Below are 18,327 nucleotides of genomic sequence, written 5' to 3' on the forward strand. Positions count from 1 at the left end.
TAAATAAGATACACCCATGTAAAAGTTGCTGAACTAGTAAAAATAAGACATCTTTAGCATCACTAGCATTAACTAAAATTATATTTAAGAAGAATAATAAGACTCAGGTAAGTGGAAAAGAAGAAAGCTCTCCAAAATAAAACCAAAATTTTCATAAAGCCATAACCCTAATGATGAAAAAAGCTAAAATGCTAAAAATAAACTTCCATTTAACAAAGAATTAGCAAAAAAATAACTGCTAACCAAAGGTTAACTTAAAATATTTCATATGTAGCTTTAAAAAGGTTAGCCAAAAATAAAAATACAAAAATATATTGAATTGTCTACCTTTAAAAGTTTAAATGCAATCTGTTTTTCTTTAAAAACAAAAAAAACAAAAACAATTACGTGTCAAGGCGAGTTAGAATTTCACAGAGCAACAGGTGATCCTTCTACTTCCTCCAGGCAGTGGCGAGAGTGTGACTGACAGTTACTCTCAGCCAATCAGCGCAGAGAACAGCTTCAGCACCAACCAACCACCTTTCGTCGCAGTATCACTATGGGCGGGTTTTGCGGGTGAGCGGCAGTAGCTTCTTCCTGCTGCCGCAGCCACATCCAGTGAGGAGACGCCAGAGGAAGCAGGAGAAGACGCTGCAGGAGTGGAGATACGCGGTGTCTCTAGTGGGATTTTATACCGAGCTAAACCCAGTAAGAAGGAGAAAATACGGATTTAGTTCCAGATATTTGGGAGACAAGAGAGCGCTGGGTGTTTAAACGAAGCATTCGGGGTTTTTTACCGGCACACAGACGTTAAACGGGTACGTAAACCAACGATAACCTGTTCATCATGTTTAACCATGTATTTTTTGCTAGCTCATTACAAGAATTGAAGACACTCTGAAATGTTTTAATCTGCAACAAATTAAAATGCTTATAACATGCGTGTAGTAAAAAGCAGAGCTGTGTATGCTATGTACCAGTGTAATCGTAATTCCACATGTCATGATGATTCAGTGCATTGTGTTCCTTTGAACTAGTCATCCGTTAATCATTTATAGCGGCTGATAAATTTGCAACACAAGTCGTAACCAAATATAATTGAAGTCTAACACTATTAAAATGAAATTTTTAATGATTATAAATGTCCCCTTAAACAGTTCTAAATAACCAGAATTTATATGGAATATATTGAGGCCATAAACGGCCAAAAAATGAGATTTACTTTAATAGATAAATAATAATACCAGTTAGCTCAGAAGCTGTGAAATAAAATAGCAAAATAACAACAAAAATGGTCTAAATAGAGCACGTGAAGCTTAAAGAAAGCCAAACATACGAATAAAATACAAGAGCAATAAATTATCTGGTTATGTCGCTGCAGGTTAGCGGTGAAAGCTAAATCATAGCAATTAACGGCAGGCTGTATACAACTTCAAAACATCAAAGTCAAGTTTAGTACCAAACAAATTTAAACAGTCTAGTAGTTTAATACAACTTTGTCTAGATGTGGTATATATTTTTTTGTAATTATATCCTGACTATTTGGTGCCACCTATTGATCATGATGGTTGACATTTACATTTTTGTGTATTGTCATGCAAGTCATTAGTTTCTGAATTTGAGGGACAGGTGGGTTGTTTTCTAATTTATTTGAGATGTTTCTGTTTTACTCGAACAGCTTAATTCGAGAAGTTTAATTTCCTTTTTTCGTCAATCTTAATAGAATCAGCATGCAGTGGGTAAACAACAACTTCTCATCTGCATGAGAATCCAAACACTACGTTGTTATGCAGATGAGATTTGTTTGCTATGTTAACGTTGCACCTTGCATTGACGCAAACACTCTGCAGTGCTTGCACAGCAGTACGTGTTGAATGCTAACTTCCTCGTGTGTGTTCTGACACTTGAGGCAGTGATTTTCTTAGACCAGTTAAGGGCAGCTGAGCAAACATGGCATTAATGACACCTCCCTGCAGCACCTCCACAACAGCATCGGCATTCGTTTGGTTTAGCCTTTTGCTGATGATGCTGATGACTAATTAAAATCCTTTCAGTGTCTTTGTTAGAGACAGTGCAAATAGATAAAGACATTTACTTTTGTAAAGGTTGTTATCAAAAAGACTTCTTCAAGGACTTGGTAATAGAAATGACAAATTGTGTTTAGAAACACGTGACCTTAAAACCATGGCAAATTGTTGTATAAGAAGTCCTTAAACACATTTTACAGGAGCAAAACCAAGACCTTGTGTGGGCAAAGTTAATGTTTTACCTCTGTGCAAACATTACGGTCAAAAAAAGAGTCAACACTAAAGCAGCAACATTTACCAAGACCTTGTGAAGAGATGGAACTCTTCAAGTTTTAACAATAAAGACTGATTATGTTGACGTTTGACAAGAGCCACAACTGTTGGAGGAAAGTTGACATAAAGAATAGACCACCCACAATGGGTGGTTTCTTCAAAATTTCTTCAGTATTTAAACCTTAAGGTTTAATAGTATGTAGGGGTTTTTTTTCCAACATGATGATTAAGGTCCAAATATCTTTTCTGACCTTTTCAGTCAACTGACCAATTCCTTTTTATTCGGTTCAAATGTGGTCCTGATTTTGATCCAGCTCTGGAGTTTTACTTGTGAAGTACTTCTCTTCGACTCTGTACTTTAACAGCTTGTGCAATGTGTTTTTAGGGTCGTAATTCTTCTGGAATTTAAATAACCGTCAAACCAAACTGTAAATCCTTCCTCATGAGGAAAGATGGGGAATGGACTGTCAGAGCAACGCAGCATCCTGTCAACCATCCCCGGATTCCAGTCGTTCCACATCGCCATCCTTGGATTGGACTCGGCAGGAAAGACCACAGTTCTGTACAGGCTGCAGTTCAATGAGTTCGTTAACACTGTACCTACCAAAGGTTTCAACGCGGAGAAGGTCAAAGTGTCTCTGGGCAGCCATAAGACCGTGACCTTCCATTTCTGGGACGTTGGCGGTCAAGAGAAACTACGTCCACTGTGGAAGTCGTACACGCGATGCACGGACGGCATCATATTTGTGGTGGACTCCGTGGATGCCGAACGCATGGAGGAGGCTAAAACGGAGCTCCACAAAATCGCCAAGACCTCTGAGAACCAAGGGGTGCCCCTGCTGGTGGTGGCCAACAAACAGGACTTGAGACACTCTCTGGGTTTGGACCAGCTGGAGAAACTGCTGGCCTTGAAGGAGCTGGGGCCGGCTACTCAATGGCACCTGCAGCCGGCGTGCGCAATCATTGGAGACGGACTCAGGGATGGAGTGGAAAGACTCCACGAAATGATCCTGAAGAGAAGGAAGATGCTACGGCAACAGAAGAAAAAGAGATAAAAAAAAAAAAAAAAGAAATGTCTCCTCCTGTCACTGACTTTTGTCCTATTCTTATGTGAAGGATTTGTCTACTGTTTGGACGTAAACCTCCCCAGGAGGACCACATTGGACATACTGAGTTTTATCAGTCTAGAAAACTGAGCTTTAGGATTCTCTCTGATCGTTGGCTTCTGATGATCCTCTCAAAGAGAAAGTGAAACGGTAAAGGAACAGTATGAAGACAAGAATATTGTTGGACGGATGTGCATGTGTTACATGGAGACTGATATGGATTTAAGTGCAAGATGTGAGGCTCAGATTGAAGGCTGTCACTTTTTGGTAAAAGTATTTTCACCAAATCTTTGAAGATTTGAAACCTCCCTAAATGTAAGGGTTTAATTTTTTCTTCTACCGCAAATTACAACTGTAGAGAAATTTATTGAACGTGTGTTCCATTAAAATCAGTTCGAGAAACAAATTATTGCATCTTCAACATAAGTACCAAGAATCATCAGTCAACTACAAGATGTAGTACCGGGAACTAAAGGGACTTTACACCGGATTTTTTAATGGTTGCACATAATTAAGATCTTGTACAAGTTACTCTACAGAGACGAGTTGTACATACGGAAAATGGTGCAATGGAATATGCTTTCAGCTACAAAAAAACTCCCAGTTTTTGGGCCTTAAGTAGCTCCTCTTCACAGATAGGAATGTTGAGAAATCCAGGACCTGTGGCAGAGTCACAGACGACTGTTGGTGGACCAATGAGAAAGTGCCTTTCAATGTTTTCTTGGTTACCGCAGATGTACCCATTTGGAATGAAATGGTGACAATTTGGCTAAAACAAACTACAGGTTAAGTATATAGCCCCCTCTGGAGGATCAATTGTTAAAACATACCATGGGATATTTTTGATTTATTTTTTTTTTAAACTAAACCATAATTCTGTCTGTGGATTTAAAAAAAAAAGTGGCAGCCTTTAGGCTTTGATTTTTTAATCTAATCTAAACGTAATTCTGTTTGTGGATTTAAAAAAAAAGTGGCAGCCTTTAGGCTTTAGAGAAGATGGTGGGTGAGTTCAGAGGTCAGTGTATGTTTCGAGAGAGGCTATAGAACGGTCCAAATAAGTATTACCAAAAAGGAAGAAGGCTGGAGACTGGATGAAGGTTTAATGATGATGTAATAGACGTTTTTAGATTGGGAGACGATGAAGGTGAAAAAAAAAAAAGGAAAATCTTCTCAGACCTTCACAGACCTTTTTTTTTTTTTTAAACACTGGACTTTAAAAGTATTACCAGGCTTTATTGCATTATTATAAAACAACATCGACTTGCTTGCTGTCTTTTGACTGTTTCTGTGGATTTATGGAAAGCACTTTAGAAAAATCACTTCTAATGAAGTTTACAGTTTATAAATAGAGGATATTGTGTTTGGGTTAAAAAAAAAAGTTTAATACTAAGGTTCTGATGTTCACTTTGTGGTCCACAGCCGACCTATTGTCCTTAGACAGGCATTTTTTTAATGCATTAAGTTTTTATCAATAAAAGTGTATATATAATACTTGTCTTTGTTTATCAACTTGAATCAGTTCGATTTGGAGTATGGATTTAAAACGAATCAGGATTTTTATTTTTATTTTATTGATGTCATATTACTGGTAATTTTATTTGTATTTTATTTTATTAGAAAATGCATTTTGGAGCCGATATGTTAATAAAATTAGCTCAGGGAAGTTTTAAAGCATTCAAAAAATATCTGTTTTTGCTAAAAGTTACAGTTAGCTAAATGTTAGCATTAGCTAAAGCTTAGAACACGCAGGTTGGATGGATTTTTTTCAAATATAATTGAGTTGTTCTATATTAATCTGTAATATATGCGTATACATGGTTCCCACGTAAAGGTTAAAATCATTAGCGTGGACCAGTTTGGAATATATCTTTAATGATGTTATTTCAGGATCTCATTATTTTTAACACCTGGCACCTGGACTTTACAGCACAACGTGTCCTCTTGCAGGTAAATGTTAATCATGATTTAAGTGAGAATGGAACATGCTCCAGTTACACACACTGTAATTACTGAAAGGTAATAGTCTTTGGTTTTATTTTGAGCATCTTGCGTAACGTTGTTGGTACAACAGCTCGGCCAGAACTGAAGTCTCATTAAAATGACATAGCGCATGTCATATGTGAACTTGTAAAGGTGTCGCTCGCAAGAAACTTAACCTTGCTGTTGTTAGCAAGCCAGTTTCAGTTTGTTAGCATATCTTTGATCACATAATACAGAAAAGTTGTATTGCGACATGATCTGTAATTAAAATAATGAGAGCTGAAACTTAGTAAAAAAAATTGAAATTTTGTTAGAATTATAATTGAGTTAACGTATATATCAATATTGTTAGCTAAACTATAAATAAAATATAATTCAGTTAGAAAGTTAGTGAAAACCTGCGCCAGAATTGCCAAAATACAGTCAAACTAAATGTGAAATTAAATTTTCTTGAACACATGTACTGTATAATGCTATGATATGAATATGTCAAAAGGCAATTAACGTTACCCATTATATGACGATAGCTAACATTTGACCAGCAAACATATATGAGCCAGATAACAGCCAAATCATTTCAAATGGATTCACATTCTAAAACACATTTCGTAGGAGGAATAAGAGTTTCATCCCTGCTGTGTATTTTTTTTATAAGCCATGAACAAAAAAGCCTTGGCCTCCTTTTTTTCCCACGCACTGCTGAGCAACGGTACTGCAGTATTTGCAAGTTAGGTAAGAACCTGAATGAGGCCAGACACAGGATAAAGTGGTCAAACCTCTTCAAAGTAAACAGAAAAAATAAAAGTCTTTTGTTGCAGCGCCAGCTGCAGTGAGATGATGCTTGTACGGCTCAGACAGGATCAGGAGGGGAAAATGTGGCTGAGCCTGTCTAAAGAAAACAGACCCTGTACAACAGGCTGGGGCAGAAGGGACCAGGGGATTTGACCGGTATTTCTGGACCCATTTGGTCCCAGATATGTGTATGACTGTTGGTGTGTCTCACGCCATTGTGTCTGCTGCAGGACTGTTACTGTTAATGACTGGTAATACTGCGCCATCGTCGAAGGATTTTCAAAATCAAACCTCTTTCAGACTTTCTTCTGTTAGTATCAGAGTCTGAATGACCTGTTGTTTTGAAACATTGTCAGATTATCTTTGAATGAAAAAGGTAAAGGGATATGACTGGATTCTTTTGGAATGAAGTAAATTAGTAAAACTGTGTCCCACTGTAGGCCAGTACCAAATGACCTACGGACCAGCACTGGTCCCCGCACCAGGGGTTGGGAACAACAAAAACAGTCCTCAAGTAATAATTTAAGGATTGTTTTCTAAACCTCCTCAAAATTTCACCCTCAGGCCTTTGTAACCGCCGTAAAGCCCAGGGTTACGTGGTAACAACGCAAGGGCGAAGCTCCCAGAATGCCACACAGCGAGGTCAGACACTAATGAATCTTGTGTTTGTGTTGTGAAGCCCAGGTGCCTTCTTCTGTGCTTGTTTTCCAAGGAAGGAAACTGAAAAACAGTCAAGACATGTTCACACTTTTCCTGAGGCCATTTCCTGTCCGGGAGTCGTGCGTGTGTGCCTGTGCGTCAGGTCATTTCCTCACATCTGTGTAACATGTCGCAAGGGAATTATGGTTCACCTCTGCCGGCCATAAATCTTGATCCATCACTTTTGCTGATTCAGTTTTTAAAAACAAACTGAGACACGACCAGATTTGACTTAACAATTTGAGTGTAAGTAGATAACAACTGACAAAAAGTGAAATACCTAATGGTCACAGGAAGTTACCAAAATACTCACGAGCCTTCTGGTGACTGGCATGGATCCTATAACTGCATCACTGCCAAAAGTTACCAAATAGAAGTGCAAAACTCATCCGAAAAGTCAAATATCTTCAGGTCGGTTTAAGCGGCCAAACAATACCAATACAATACAGAACAATAACATAAAGCTATCAAAATAGCCACAAAAAGTAAGAAACGACCAAAGTAGCAAACTAACTCATAGCAGTGGTTATTCTGAACAACTAAATAAATAGCTAATTTAGTTTAGCTAGTTAGAAGGTATCGAAATCATAGCAAAATATACCAGAACTAATGGTTATTTTGCTTCATTAATGTGTATACAGTCATAGATCGTCCTCCTCTGCTTCTTTTTCTTCAGTATAAAGTGGATCAGAGGAAACATATCTCCCTCAGGCCCCACTTCTATCCATTAACCCATTAACCCTGACACTGAAACGTTCTCACTAACATTGAGGAAAACTGTGCACTGCGGTGCACGTGTTCACGTTTTCATCCACACAGAAATTTCCATCATTTTCCCAGACACGAGCCGGAGCTGCTGTTGTCGTGTGATCAGAGAAATACATCAGGTTTGTCCGTGTACGCTGGTACAAAATGTTCTGTCGTTAGACAAGTCTGAAGCTGCAAAAGTGGGCGGAGCCAGCGAGGGAACAGCTCCGGGGTGACGCCTCTAAACCGTAAATCCTCGTGTCAAAGTTTACAGTTAATGATAATGTGAGTGTTTATAGCAGCGACACACCCTCAGAGTGTTGGAACGCTCAGCTATCAGGGCGTCTCAGAGGAAATGCTGTGACAGCAGAGGTTTCTGTGGCTCAGTCCCATTTTACTCCACGTTACTGCCATCATTTAGCCCTACCCCAAATCATAAAAAAAAAGAAAAAAAAGTCATGTCATTATGGGTTTCTCAATTCTTACAGGTTTTGAAACCATAGACCGTTAATCAGAGCTCCATTTAGTGGTTGTAAAGCTGTTAACACAGTAACAGTAACTTTCCACAGGTCATTGTGATTCAGGAGTGTCAAACATATAGCCCACCGCCCAAAACCGGCCCGGTAGCAGGTTCACTACGGCCCGCTTGATATCAGTAGGTCGGTCAGTCGGTCGGTCGGTAGGTAGGTAGGTAGGTAGGTAGGTAGATAGGTAGCTAGGTCGGTCGGTCGGTCAGTAGGTAGGTAGGTAGGTGGGTAGGTAGGTAGATAGGTAGCTAGGTCGGTCGGTCGGTCGGTAGGTAGGTAGGTAGGTAGATAGGTAGCTAGGTCGGTCGGTCGGTCAGTAGGTAGGTAGTTAGGTAGGTCGGTAGGTCGGTAGTTAGGTTGGTCGGTCGGTAGGTAGGTCGGTCGGTCGGTCGGGCGGTCGGTCGGTCGGTCGATCGATAGATCGATAGATAGATAGATAGATAGATTGATTGATTGATTGATAGATTGATAACATATTTGCCTGATAACATATTTGCCATCCAGACCTAGGAATAAATCAATGGCGTTAAAAAACAGAATGAAAATCCCCCAAAAAAAGTGGTTGTTTACCTCTGCAGAAGAACGTTTGTTTTGAGAGGAAAGAAAAAAAAAAGTCTTTCTTTTTTTTTCAGTCTTAATATAAGACCTTAGTCACATGTGGCTTTTTAATCAGGGACGCCCGCTGTTGCATAACACCGTTTGTATCTGGTGACTCAGTTTAAACAGAATTCTGTTTCACAGAGGCTTGAAAACGGTCCAACAACCAACACCTACCTAACAGTGGAGTTCACCCTCAGGTCCTGACAGCAGCAGCTTGTAGAATCCTGCTGAGCTTTTCATCCAGTTTTCTTTTTTTTCTTTTTAAATAAATAAGAATGTAGCAGGAAGTAATATTACAAACATTGAAACTTTTTTTTAAAAACAACAACATTAAAACAGTAAATCTTTTTTTTTTTAAACGACAGACTGTTTACTGTGTATACGTGTCATACAGGTGTTTGTACGAGACGGTATGATGCAATCAGCTTCATTGAGTACTTGATTACTGTGAAATGGTAGTCATGTACTGTAAGACAATCTGGAAAATATTTGACTTGGAGAGTGGGGTATCAAAAATGTACAGTCTAAAGATTACATGAAACCTCATTCAATTCATTGCCACAAACAATGTACATACATTTTACATTCACAAACATACACATTTATGAAATACAAGATTTAGCCTAAGCTAAGCTAATTTTGTAAATGCTTTCACTTCCTGTACCCGCTGTATTTTTCTTTTCTTTTTAAAAAAAAAATTAAAAAAAAATTTTTTTTTAGTTTTTTTTTTTAATTGGGTTGATTTTATGTCACCCAGAAACATCAACATTATTTTTTTAAGACAGTAACTGTGGGTCAGCTGCCTGTGCTCTTCTTTCACAGCTGAGCTAATGAGCTGCACACCTGAAAGCGGTTCCTTCTAATCACCAGGAGAGGATGTTAGGTCCAGCTCTACAGGGAGTCAGTGCTGGAGTGTTGAGCCCTGTACTACAGTGTGGTTTATGTTGACAGAGGTCTGGCTAAGTACGTGTGACTTTAGTAATGTTTGTGTTTTAGCATTCTTGGCTTCCGAACCTTGTTGAGTGGTCACTGCCAGCACTTTTTGGAGATCGTCACTGGAGCTTCACCTCTGTATGTATCACTCTTTATCACTGAGACTGAACCCACCTGCTCCTGGGATTGGCTAGACCAGGCGTGGGCAAACGTTTTGACTCACGGGCCACAGTTGTCCTGATAAATGACATGTAAAAAGTCATGCATAAAGGCTAAAATGCATATAATTTTCTATGCCATCTATTGGGGAAATGTGGGTATTGCAGGGAAAAGGCAGAAGTTTAATGATAATATGAAAAAATGATATAATTTGGAAAAGTTGGCGGGCTGGATTAAAAAGCTGAACGGGCCGCTTCTGGCCCCCGGGCCTTAGTTTGCTCATGCCTGGCCTAGCCGATACGTAACAGAAACGTATAAAAATGACTTATTTATATTTCTAATAATAAAAAGAGCAGGTTTAAGAGTTGTGATTGGGGACATGTTGTATTTTACTGTGTGTGCCTGAAAAGTCTTTGTTATTTATCACCTGAACTTAAACAGTGAAACACAGACCAGCGTCTGGTTTTCCTCAGCCTCCTCCGTCTCCTTGATTGCAGTTGATAAAGGGTTCGGGATCCTCCTAAATACCAGGAGAATTCTCCTGTAACGTTTTACTCTCCTCCAGGTCTCCCTCTTCCACTTCACTCCTCCTCCGTTCCTCTGACCCAGGCATGCAGTCCTGTGGGAGGAATTTGTATGTAAATAAGCCACTCGCTCTCAGCAGACTGCAGTAAAAGAGAGAGGGAAAACAAGGATCAAACTTGTCACCATAACCTTGCAGCGTGAGCAGCCTGCACTGAGCCCTTTCACTGGGACAAATCTGAAACCTCAGCAGATCAGAGGGGAAGAGTCTTTCAAAGGTCATGCAACTCTGACACGAAGGTCAATCACGATGTCAATCTGTGACCGAATCGTGGCCTTTGTGATTCTGCTCCAGAGCCTTTAGTAAAGTGTGTTCAGCCAATGTTCAGCCAGGCTTCTAGGATTCATGAACCTTACTTCTGTAAAGTTAAAGTTTGAATACACGTCAATATTACTTTGGTGATGGACTTTTTTTTTTTTTTTGAGGAATATTTGATTTACTTTTGTAAAGTTAAAGTTTGAATACACTTCAGTATTACTTTGGTGATAGACTTTTTTTTTTGAGGAATATTTGAAAATAAAAATAAACATTTTTGTACCACGGTCCGGTCGGCCGGTATTAGCTGTTACTCATTGTCAGATTAAATAAGATAAAAATTTTTGTACCAAGAGCTGTTACTCATTGTCAGATTAAATAAAAAAAGTAAAGGGATATGACTGGATTATTTTGGAATGAAGTAAATTAGTACTGAACTAACTGAAGTTGATTTTTTCACTGTGGCCCGGTACCAGTTCCTGGACTGAGGTTTTTGAACGTTTGAACACTGACCTTAAAACTGCTTAACTGTGACTTTGAGAAGGGACGAGGAGCTGTTAATGTGAGGGAGGGGGACAGCGGGCTGCACAGCTCTGTTGTTAGTAACAGTCACTGATTGTCAAACAGGAGACAAACAGTGAGGACGCTCCACGGATTCAAACCTCGGGCCTCCTTTTTTAAACAACCTTCTCTCGGCACCGCTGCTGTCAGGAGACGTAGGAGGAGCAGTCCTCTGTTTGCAACCGAAGAGAACAAAAGAACAGTGACAGAGCGACAGAGGTGCTGACAGTCAGCAAATACAGCTGCACATGTTGTTGTTGTTGTTGTTTTCTTCTCAGTATTGTTTTCCTCCATCTGAAGCGTTGCTATTTATGGACTATTGCTCAGTTTTAGTTAACAATGGCCGTCTCCCTTACTGTTAACCCACAGGGTGCTGTTGGAAGTCTGACTACTGTTGGTCAAAGACTGTTCTAGAAGAGAAGAGAACAACATCAGGAGGGAGAGTGAGAACAGGAAAGACAGGAGGTCAGAGGTCAGAGTGGGGACTTTCACGTACGGACAATGCCTGGCAGAGATAGAGAGCTGGCAGAGATGATGGAGAGAAAAATTTGAAAATGAAATGAAAGTATCTAATGGTGTAGATCATAACGTACCCATCTGAAAATCTACTTGAGTAAAACGCCCACGCAACTTCATTTTTTTACTCAGTAACGGCTTCTTTTCCAATGTAGAAAAGTAAAATAATTGAGTTGAAATGAACTACTCCGAAAAAAAACTTAAATAACAAATCACTCACAAAAACGAATCAATTACAGTAACAGTATTCTGGTGAAGACAGAGGTAAAAATTAGATGGTGGAAACTAAGAAAAGGAGAGGTATTGCAGAGATTATTACAAAGTATTGCAGAGAGGAAATACCTGAACTTGTTTTGTTATAAGGAAACATGTCACCGCAGACAAATAGCTAACACATCCACGGACCTATCACAGGACGAGGACTCAACATCATTTGACTCAGACACTTCAAGGATGACATTCCTCAGCTCATGCCATCTGATAAGGTTCATTGTTGAGGTGATGATTCTCTCAGACCCGGTATTGTCTGAGAGACTCTCACCATCAGCAGCTGGCCCTGGAGGACCGAGGGTCAGGGTCTGGACCAAATGATGTATGTGACTGTGTGAGAGAGTCTGGAGGAGACGATGCTGCCAATGACTTTTGTATGACTTCCACTGTGACCTTGAACCTCAGGCTACCTCTGTTGCAACCTACTCATGCAGCCACAATGGAGCCGAGTGCAGACAAAAAGCGGGGTCCATAAAGATCCCTCTGGCTCCTCCCCCGCCCTCCCACAGCCCCCCTCCGGCCTGGTCTTTGTGAGGCACAAGCCTGTGAAATCTGTCTTTGGTCTTGTTTGGAGGATGAGGGATTACAGGGTGGATTGGGAGGGGGGGTTGCAAAGGGGCTTTATGTTCGCCTTACACTTGCTGGTGTTGAAAGTCAGTGAGCAGCGGACTCGGACTTGTCGCTCGGCACTATTTTATCACTGGACAGAGGGGAGAGGCCTCTGTGGAGAACGGTTTAGAGGAAAATTCTGAAGAGTTCGGCTAAGAAGAATAAGAGGCCAGTGTCGAGAGGCTGAAATTTAAAGTAGAGTCCAAGGGTGCATTCACACTAGGGCTAGTTGTTCTGTACCACACTGAAGCTCAATTGCCCCCTGGTAGCCCCCGTGAACCACCTAAGGTGCCCGTGGAGTATGTTCTAAAAATCAAACTAGTCAACAAGAGGGTCGACAATTGTACTGTCACTGTGCTTTTTTGAATCAGTTACAATTAGCTCTCAGTTTCAGAAATGTTGGCGACCCCTGGTGTAGACTCTCTATTATAGACTTCGCCCCATATTCTAAGCCAGTGGTTCTTAACCTTCTTGGAGGTACTGAACCCCACTAGTTTCATACGCGCATTCACCGAACCCTTCGGTGATGGCCAAGCGGGGGGCGTGTCATCACGAATCTTATGAGTTGGGTGCGTGTCTTGTCTGCAGCCGAACCCACAAGAACCGTTGTTCTAGGCTGAGCTTTGGTGGGCCAGTTGAAAATGAGGCGGACCGGATTTGGCCCGGGGGCCTTGAGTTTGATATGACTGTTGTCATTTGTCTCACCTTTCTTCAAGATTTTCTAATTAGAGTTAGTTTGTGTCTTCTCGATGCACTGTTGTCCTAATAGTGAGTTCAGATGTGTGAAGTTTTACCTACGGTGTCTGACTGTTGCTAGTAGACGGTTTCATATTTGTACTTACTGGACGGTACTGTATAGTATTACTGAGCCTTGTTGTCCAATACATTTGATTTTTCTGAAGTCCACATGAAGCTATACAGTGGGGCTTCAAGATACGAGTGCCACGAAATACGGGTTTTCCGAATTATGAGTAAGCAACCTTTGGAGGGAATTTTAATGTAATTAATTCACAGTATATTTCTGGGGGGCTGGAACAAATTATTTGGTTTTTAGTTATTTTTCATGAGGCTGTTGCTGTTGTGGAACAGATTCAACTCGTATCTCGAACTGTATTTCCTGAGCAGTGAAATGCTCCCCTTAATGTTTTTCGTGTCTGTCTCCCAAACGATCCGACTCCTCAGTCACAGGTTGAAGCTTGTCTCTGGACTGTCAGTGTTTCCACCACAGGCTTTGCTCTCTCGCGACGATCATTGAAATTCAAATCAGATTCCGTCTGCTTTTCACGTAAACGTCTCTCGGCAGCGTCAGTCCTCGAATGGATTTCCACACCAGTGAAGCAAACAGAGAAGTCTGTGCCAGAGTTCAACCTGAGGTCATGAACATGCTCTTCTTCTTCTTCCCTCTGAAGATATTTAAAAATCAGAGGGTGTCGTGCGAATGGTTGAAACTGGTTTTGTACAATGTGTTGACGATTCACTAAACCTGGTTTTACTCTAGTGGTGAGGCCTTACAATTACAACCTTCACGGTTGTACTGTGTGATTTCTATTTTCTGCATCAAGGGCTGGAATTTGACCCTGAATTAGTGCTGAAAATTTCATCATGGATGTATATTTCACACATAAACACACAGAATGAATCCATGAGAGAGCTTCAGTCCCTAACATTCTGTCTTCAAGGACTCAAAGACTCAAGTGTTTTTATTGGGATTGACATGGGATGAACGGAATTAGTTTCCCTAGTCCTGGATCAAGTACAAGTGACAGAGGGGGAAGAGTTCAAAAGAGTTGGAATTAATTTTCCTAGTCAAGTACAACTGACAGAGGGGGAAGAGTTCAAAAGAGTACAGAGTTCGAAGAAAAAGAGGAAAGTGTCGATTGTGCAATGGAAAAAAACAACAACATTGTGCAAAGACGACAACAGCAACATATGAGGAAGTTGTGAAAAACTGTACAGCCTTAAAAATGTGAATTAAAGCTGGGGTTAGTTCAGAGGTCTTCAACCTGTGGCTCCTGAGCCACATGTGGCTATTCAGTCTGTAGGCATTGGGTCCACGGGGGACGAGATGTTGACAGGCACGGATTAATGACTCGTGACTTATGACTGTCAAACAGTGATAGGATGAAAATGTGATTCAGATCCAGTGTGAGATTCCGTTCTCTGTTGGTTACTATTGGTTGTTTGAGTCCTAGTTATCATGTGGCTAATCTTAGCCTTGGCTAACTGGTGTTGACCACTTCCTGTCATGATTACTTTTCCAGACCAGATCCAAACATACAAGGTGGGAAACATTTCTAAACCTGATTCCCAGTTCACCTCGTCGATTGTGTCCGACACGTCTCTCCTTAACGGCACCAAATCCTGAAATGACCTGAAAATCTGATTATTGGAGTCACACTGGACGGCAAAATCCAATCTGCGGCGTTACATAAACTGAAGCGTGTTCTTCACCACGGTGTCTCCCTCGGTCCTCGTGCCCTGACTTCTGACCTTCTCTCACCATAAAACAGCGTGACTCCCTTAATATGAGCATAAAGAGTGACAGGGGATATTCAGGCTGCTCTGCTAGGAGTTTATTAACTTCACGGAAAAGAACAGGCGCAGAATAATGAACGGGGTTCATTTGCAGCAACTCAAATAGGGTAAGGGGCCGAGCTTGTTATATTAACGGTCCTCAATGATTTACATCTCTCACGACTTGACTGTTGCCCCTCAATCTGCCTCCATTTCCATGGCAATCAGAGCATGAGACCTTTGACATCTGCAGACAGGTCAGCGTCTCTTTTCTCTTCTGCCGTTGTAAGACCAGCTGTCTCAAAATGGCTAGGTTGTTTTTTAATTCTCTTAAAAAGAATCTTGAAAACTCAGGGTTATTAGTTGGCAGACTTTCCAGTATTAGATTCACCCTGGCCTGAGATCTTAAATTGTCTTCCTAATTGTCTTCTTAAATCATCAGCAGGGAGCCCGGACCAGTGTGTAGCTTGGAGAAGCTGAAACAACATCAGTACCAGGGCTGCAGGAAACAGCCTGACACATACGTAGCCGCTGAAGTTGGTCAAATCTCGACACCAAGGAAAATTTGATTTCAGTAAGTACAAAAAAAAAACTCACTCTTAGTATACAATGATGTAATTAGACAGGAAATTTGTAACAGGAAACTCAATGGGCCACTTTGTGTCGTCTGTGACTGGAATGTTTGAAATCGTTTGTTCATTTAAACAGAGGTGGAAAAAGTACTAAAAAGTGTAGTTAACGTAAAGTATCTTTACTTTGCTTAAATTCTACTCAAGTAAAAGTGAAAGTATCCACCTACAAATCTACTTGAGTAAAAGTAAAAAACCTAAAAGTTACTTTAAATTACTTGTATGATGTAAAAAGGACTAGTCAGGATAACAGGCTAGATCAGAGATGGGCAAACTAAGGCCCGGGGTCCAGATGCGGCCTGCCAAACCTTTCCAAATTATATAATTTATTTATATTATCATTATACTTCTGCCTTTTCCCCAATAGATGGCATAGAAAATGATAAAGTGTTTTAGCATTTTAGCCTTTTTGCATGACTTTTACATGTCATTTATTTTAGTTCACACCAACGCTCCATCTATCTGCTCCTGACCCGGCCCCCCTGTTTAATTTTAGGACCGATTATGGCCCACAAAAAGTTTGCCCACGCCTGGGCTAGAGTCTGTCTATTAGTCAACATAATCTGGCTATATTAAAATAGTGGGAAAGTCAAACTAGTAAAACATACTAAAGTAAGTAAAATGACCTATTCCTGAAACTACTTAAAAAAATTACAAGATACTCAATTACAGTAATGTGAGTAAATGTAATTTGTCACTTTCCACCTCTGCGTTCAGATGTGTTCTCACAGTGACACAGTCCCTCAACAATAAGGCAGCAGTAGAACAGGTTTGAGCTGAACAAGAGCTCAACAAAAGACAAAGATTTACTCCTTTGACGAAGGAAAACACTTTGTGTGTGTGTGTGAGTGTGAGTGTGTGTGTGTGTATGCTCAGGGGGGGTCAACGTTTGGGTTCATCACCAATCTTATCTTTTACCCCCTGCCAGTATTCAGTCTCAGACGCGGGGCAGATCAGTCAGGAGGCTTCTCTTTTCTCTACAGACTCCAACCATAAAGGGAGAAGTCTCTAAGGCAGGACGAGGAGGTAATTCTAAGGTGGACTGGTTTACGTCCCATCACCCCCCCCACACACACACACACAACCCACCTCCCCCCACATACGGAGGTATAAATTAAAGCCAGGCTCCAGTAACACATACTGTTCCCTCATTTTACAGTACTTCAACGTAAACCAGGACTTTGTTCCACGCACAAGTGATTTTTCCAGGTTTTGGAGAGCTTCTTCTCCACTCGGTCCAAAAAAGCGCTGTAGGCTCCTCTCCTCCGACAGTGTCTCTGCCAAACAGACACATTGGATAGTATTAAAGGGATAACTTCACCTTTCGAAACATTATAAGATTTCATTACAACTTAGGAAATCATGCAATTCAAACTTCGATTTTTGAAAAACAAAATACACTAAACATCCTAGCCTTTTATTTACATATACGGTGGGTGGGGGGGGTTTCGTTCTCGGTTTACGACATAATCGACCTAAGACGTTATCGTTGTCACCATCTCACATAAATGTATTAAAAAAGACTTGTTCCATTACTCTAGTGCTTCTCAAATAGTGGGGCGGGCCCCCCTGAAGGGGGCACGGTGAGGCGCCGGGGAATATGGCACGCTGGACATAAGTGGACCACTGCTGTAATGCTTGAATGATAACAAGCCTCCAGTCACTAGGTGGTAGCAACTCATACAGTGGTTTGTACAGATGAAAAATATACATGTTATCAGGTTCTCAATAGTATCTCAAATTTACGAGGTGTGGGTCGAAGGGAGGCGTGAAAACATTTCTGTCCCCGCTCAGGGGGGTCAACGTTTGGGTTCATCACCAATCTTATCTTTTACCCCCTGCCAGTATTCAGTCTCAGACGCGGGGCAGATCAGTCAGGAGGCTTCTCTTTTCTCTACAGACTCCAACCATAAAGGGAGAAGTCTCTAAGGCAGGACGAGGAGGTAATTCTAAGGTGGACTGGTTTACGTCCCATCACCCCCCCCACACACACACACACAACCCACCTCCCCCCACATACGGAGGTATAAATTAAAGCCAGGCTCCAGTAACACATACTGTTCCCTCATTTTACAGTACTTCAACGTAAACCAGGACTTTGTTCCACGCACAAGTGATTTTTCCAGGTTTTGGAGAGCTTCTTCTCCACTCGGTCCAAAAAAGCGCTGTAGGCTCCTCTCCTCCGACAGTGTCTCTGCCAAACAGACACATTGGATAGTATTAAAGGGATAACTTCACCTTTCGAAACATTATAAGATTTCATTACAACTTAGGAAATCATGCAATTCAAACTTCGATTTTTGAAAAACAAAATACACTAAACATCCTAGCCTTTTATTTACATATACGGTGGGTGGGGGGGGTTTCGTTCTCGGTTTACGACATAATCGACCTAAGACGTTATCGTTGTCACCATCTCACATAAATGTATTAAAAAAGACTTGTTCCATTACTCTAGTGCTTCTCAAATAGTGGGGCGGGCCCCCCTGAAGGGGGCACGGTGAGGCGCCGGGGAATATGGCACGCTGGACATAAGTGGACCACTGCTGTAATGCTTGAATGATAACA

At 40.9% G+C, this 18,327-nt stretch overlaps 1 protein-coding gene and 1 long non-coding RNA gene across 2 annotated transcripts in view; both read left to right on the forward strand.

Annotated features, from left to right (window-relative positions):
* Window positions 1-567: 567 nt before the first annotated feature.
* On the forward strand, window positions 568-4,275 carry arl4aa (ADP-ribosylation factor-like 4aa). Its single transcript, XM_008324234.3, has 2 exons — window positions 568-797; window positions 2,665-4,275. Exon 2 carries the CDS (start codon window positions 2,732-2,734, stop codon window positions 3,332-3,334), a length of 603 nt encoding a protein of 200 aa, XP_008322456.1. The 5' UTR covers window positions 568-797; window positions 2,665-2,731; the 3' UTR covers window positions 3,335-4,275.
* A 5,201-nt stretch (window positions 4,276-9,476) lies between these two features.
* Window positions 9,477-18,327, forward strand: part of LOC112487993 (uncharacterized) — a 13,496-nt gene continuing 4,645 nt past the window's right edge. The window contains exons 1-2 of the long non-coding RNA XR_003051651.1: window positions 9,477-9,801; window positions 15,573-15,704. This is a non-coding gene — a long non-coding RNA (uncharacterized LOC112487993). The remainder of the gene's footprint in view (window positions 9,802-15,572; window positions 15,705-18,327) is intronic.

The sequence above is a fragment of the Cynoglossus semilaevis genome, chromosome 13, assembly GCF_000523025.1.
Source record: "Cynoglossus semilaevis isolate Cse_v1.0 chromosome 13, Cse_v1.0, whole genome shotgun sequence".
In the NCBI taxonomy this organism is placed as follows: Eukaryota; Metazoa; Chordata; class Actinopteri; order Pleuronectiformes; family Cynoglossidae; genus Cynoglossus; species Cynoglossus semilaevis.

Bases quoted from the DNA above. Each gene is read 5' to 3' on its own strand.
- arl4aa (XM_008324234.3), top strand. From the start codon at position 2,732: ATGGGGAATGGACTGTCAGAGCAACGCAGCATCCTGTCAACCATCCCC.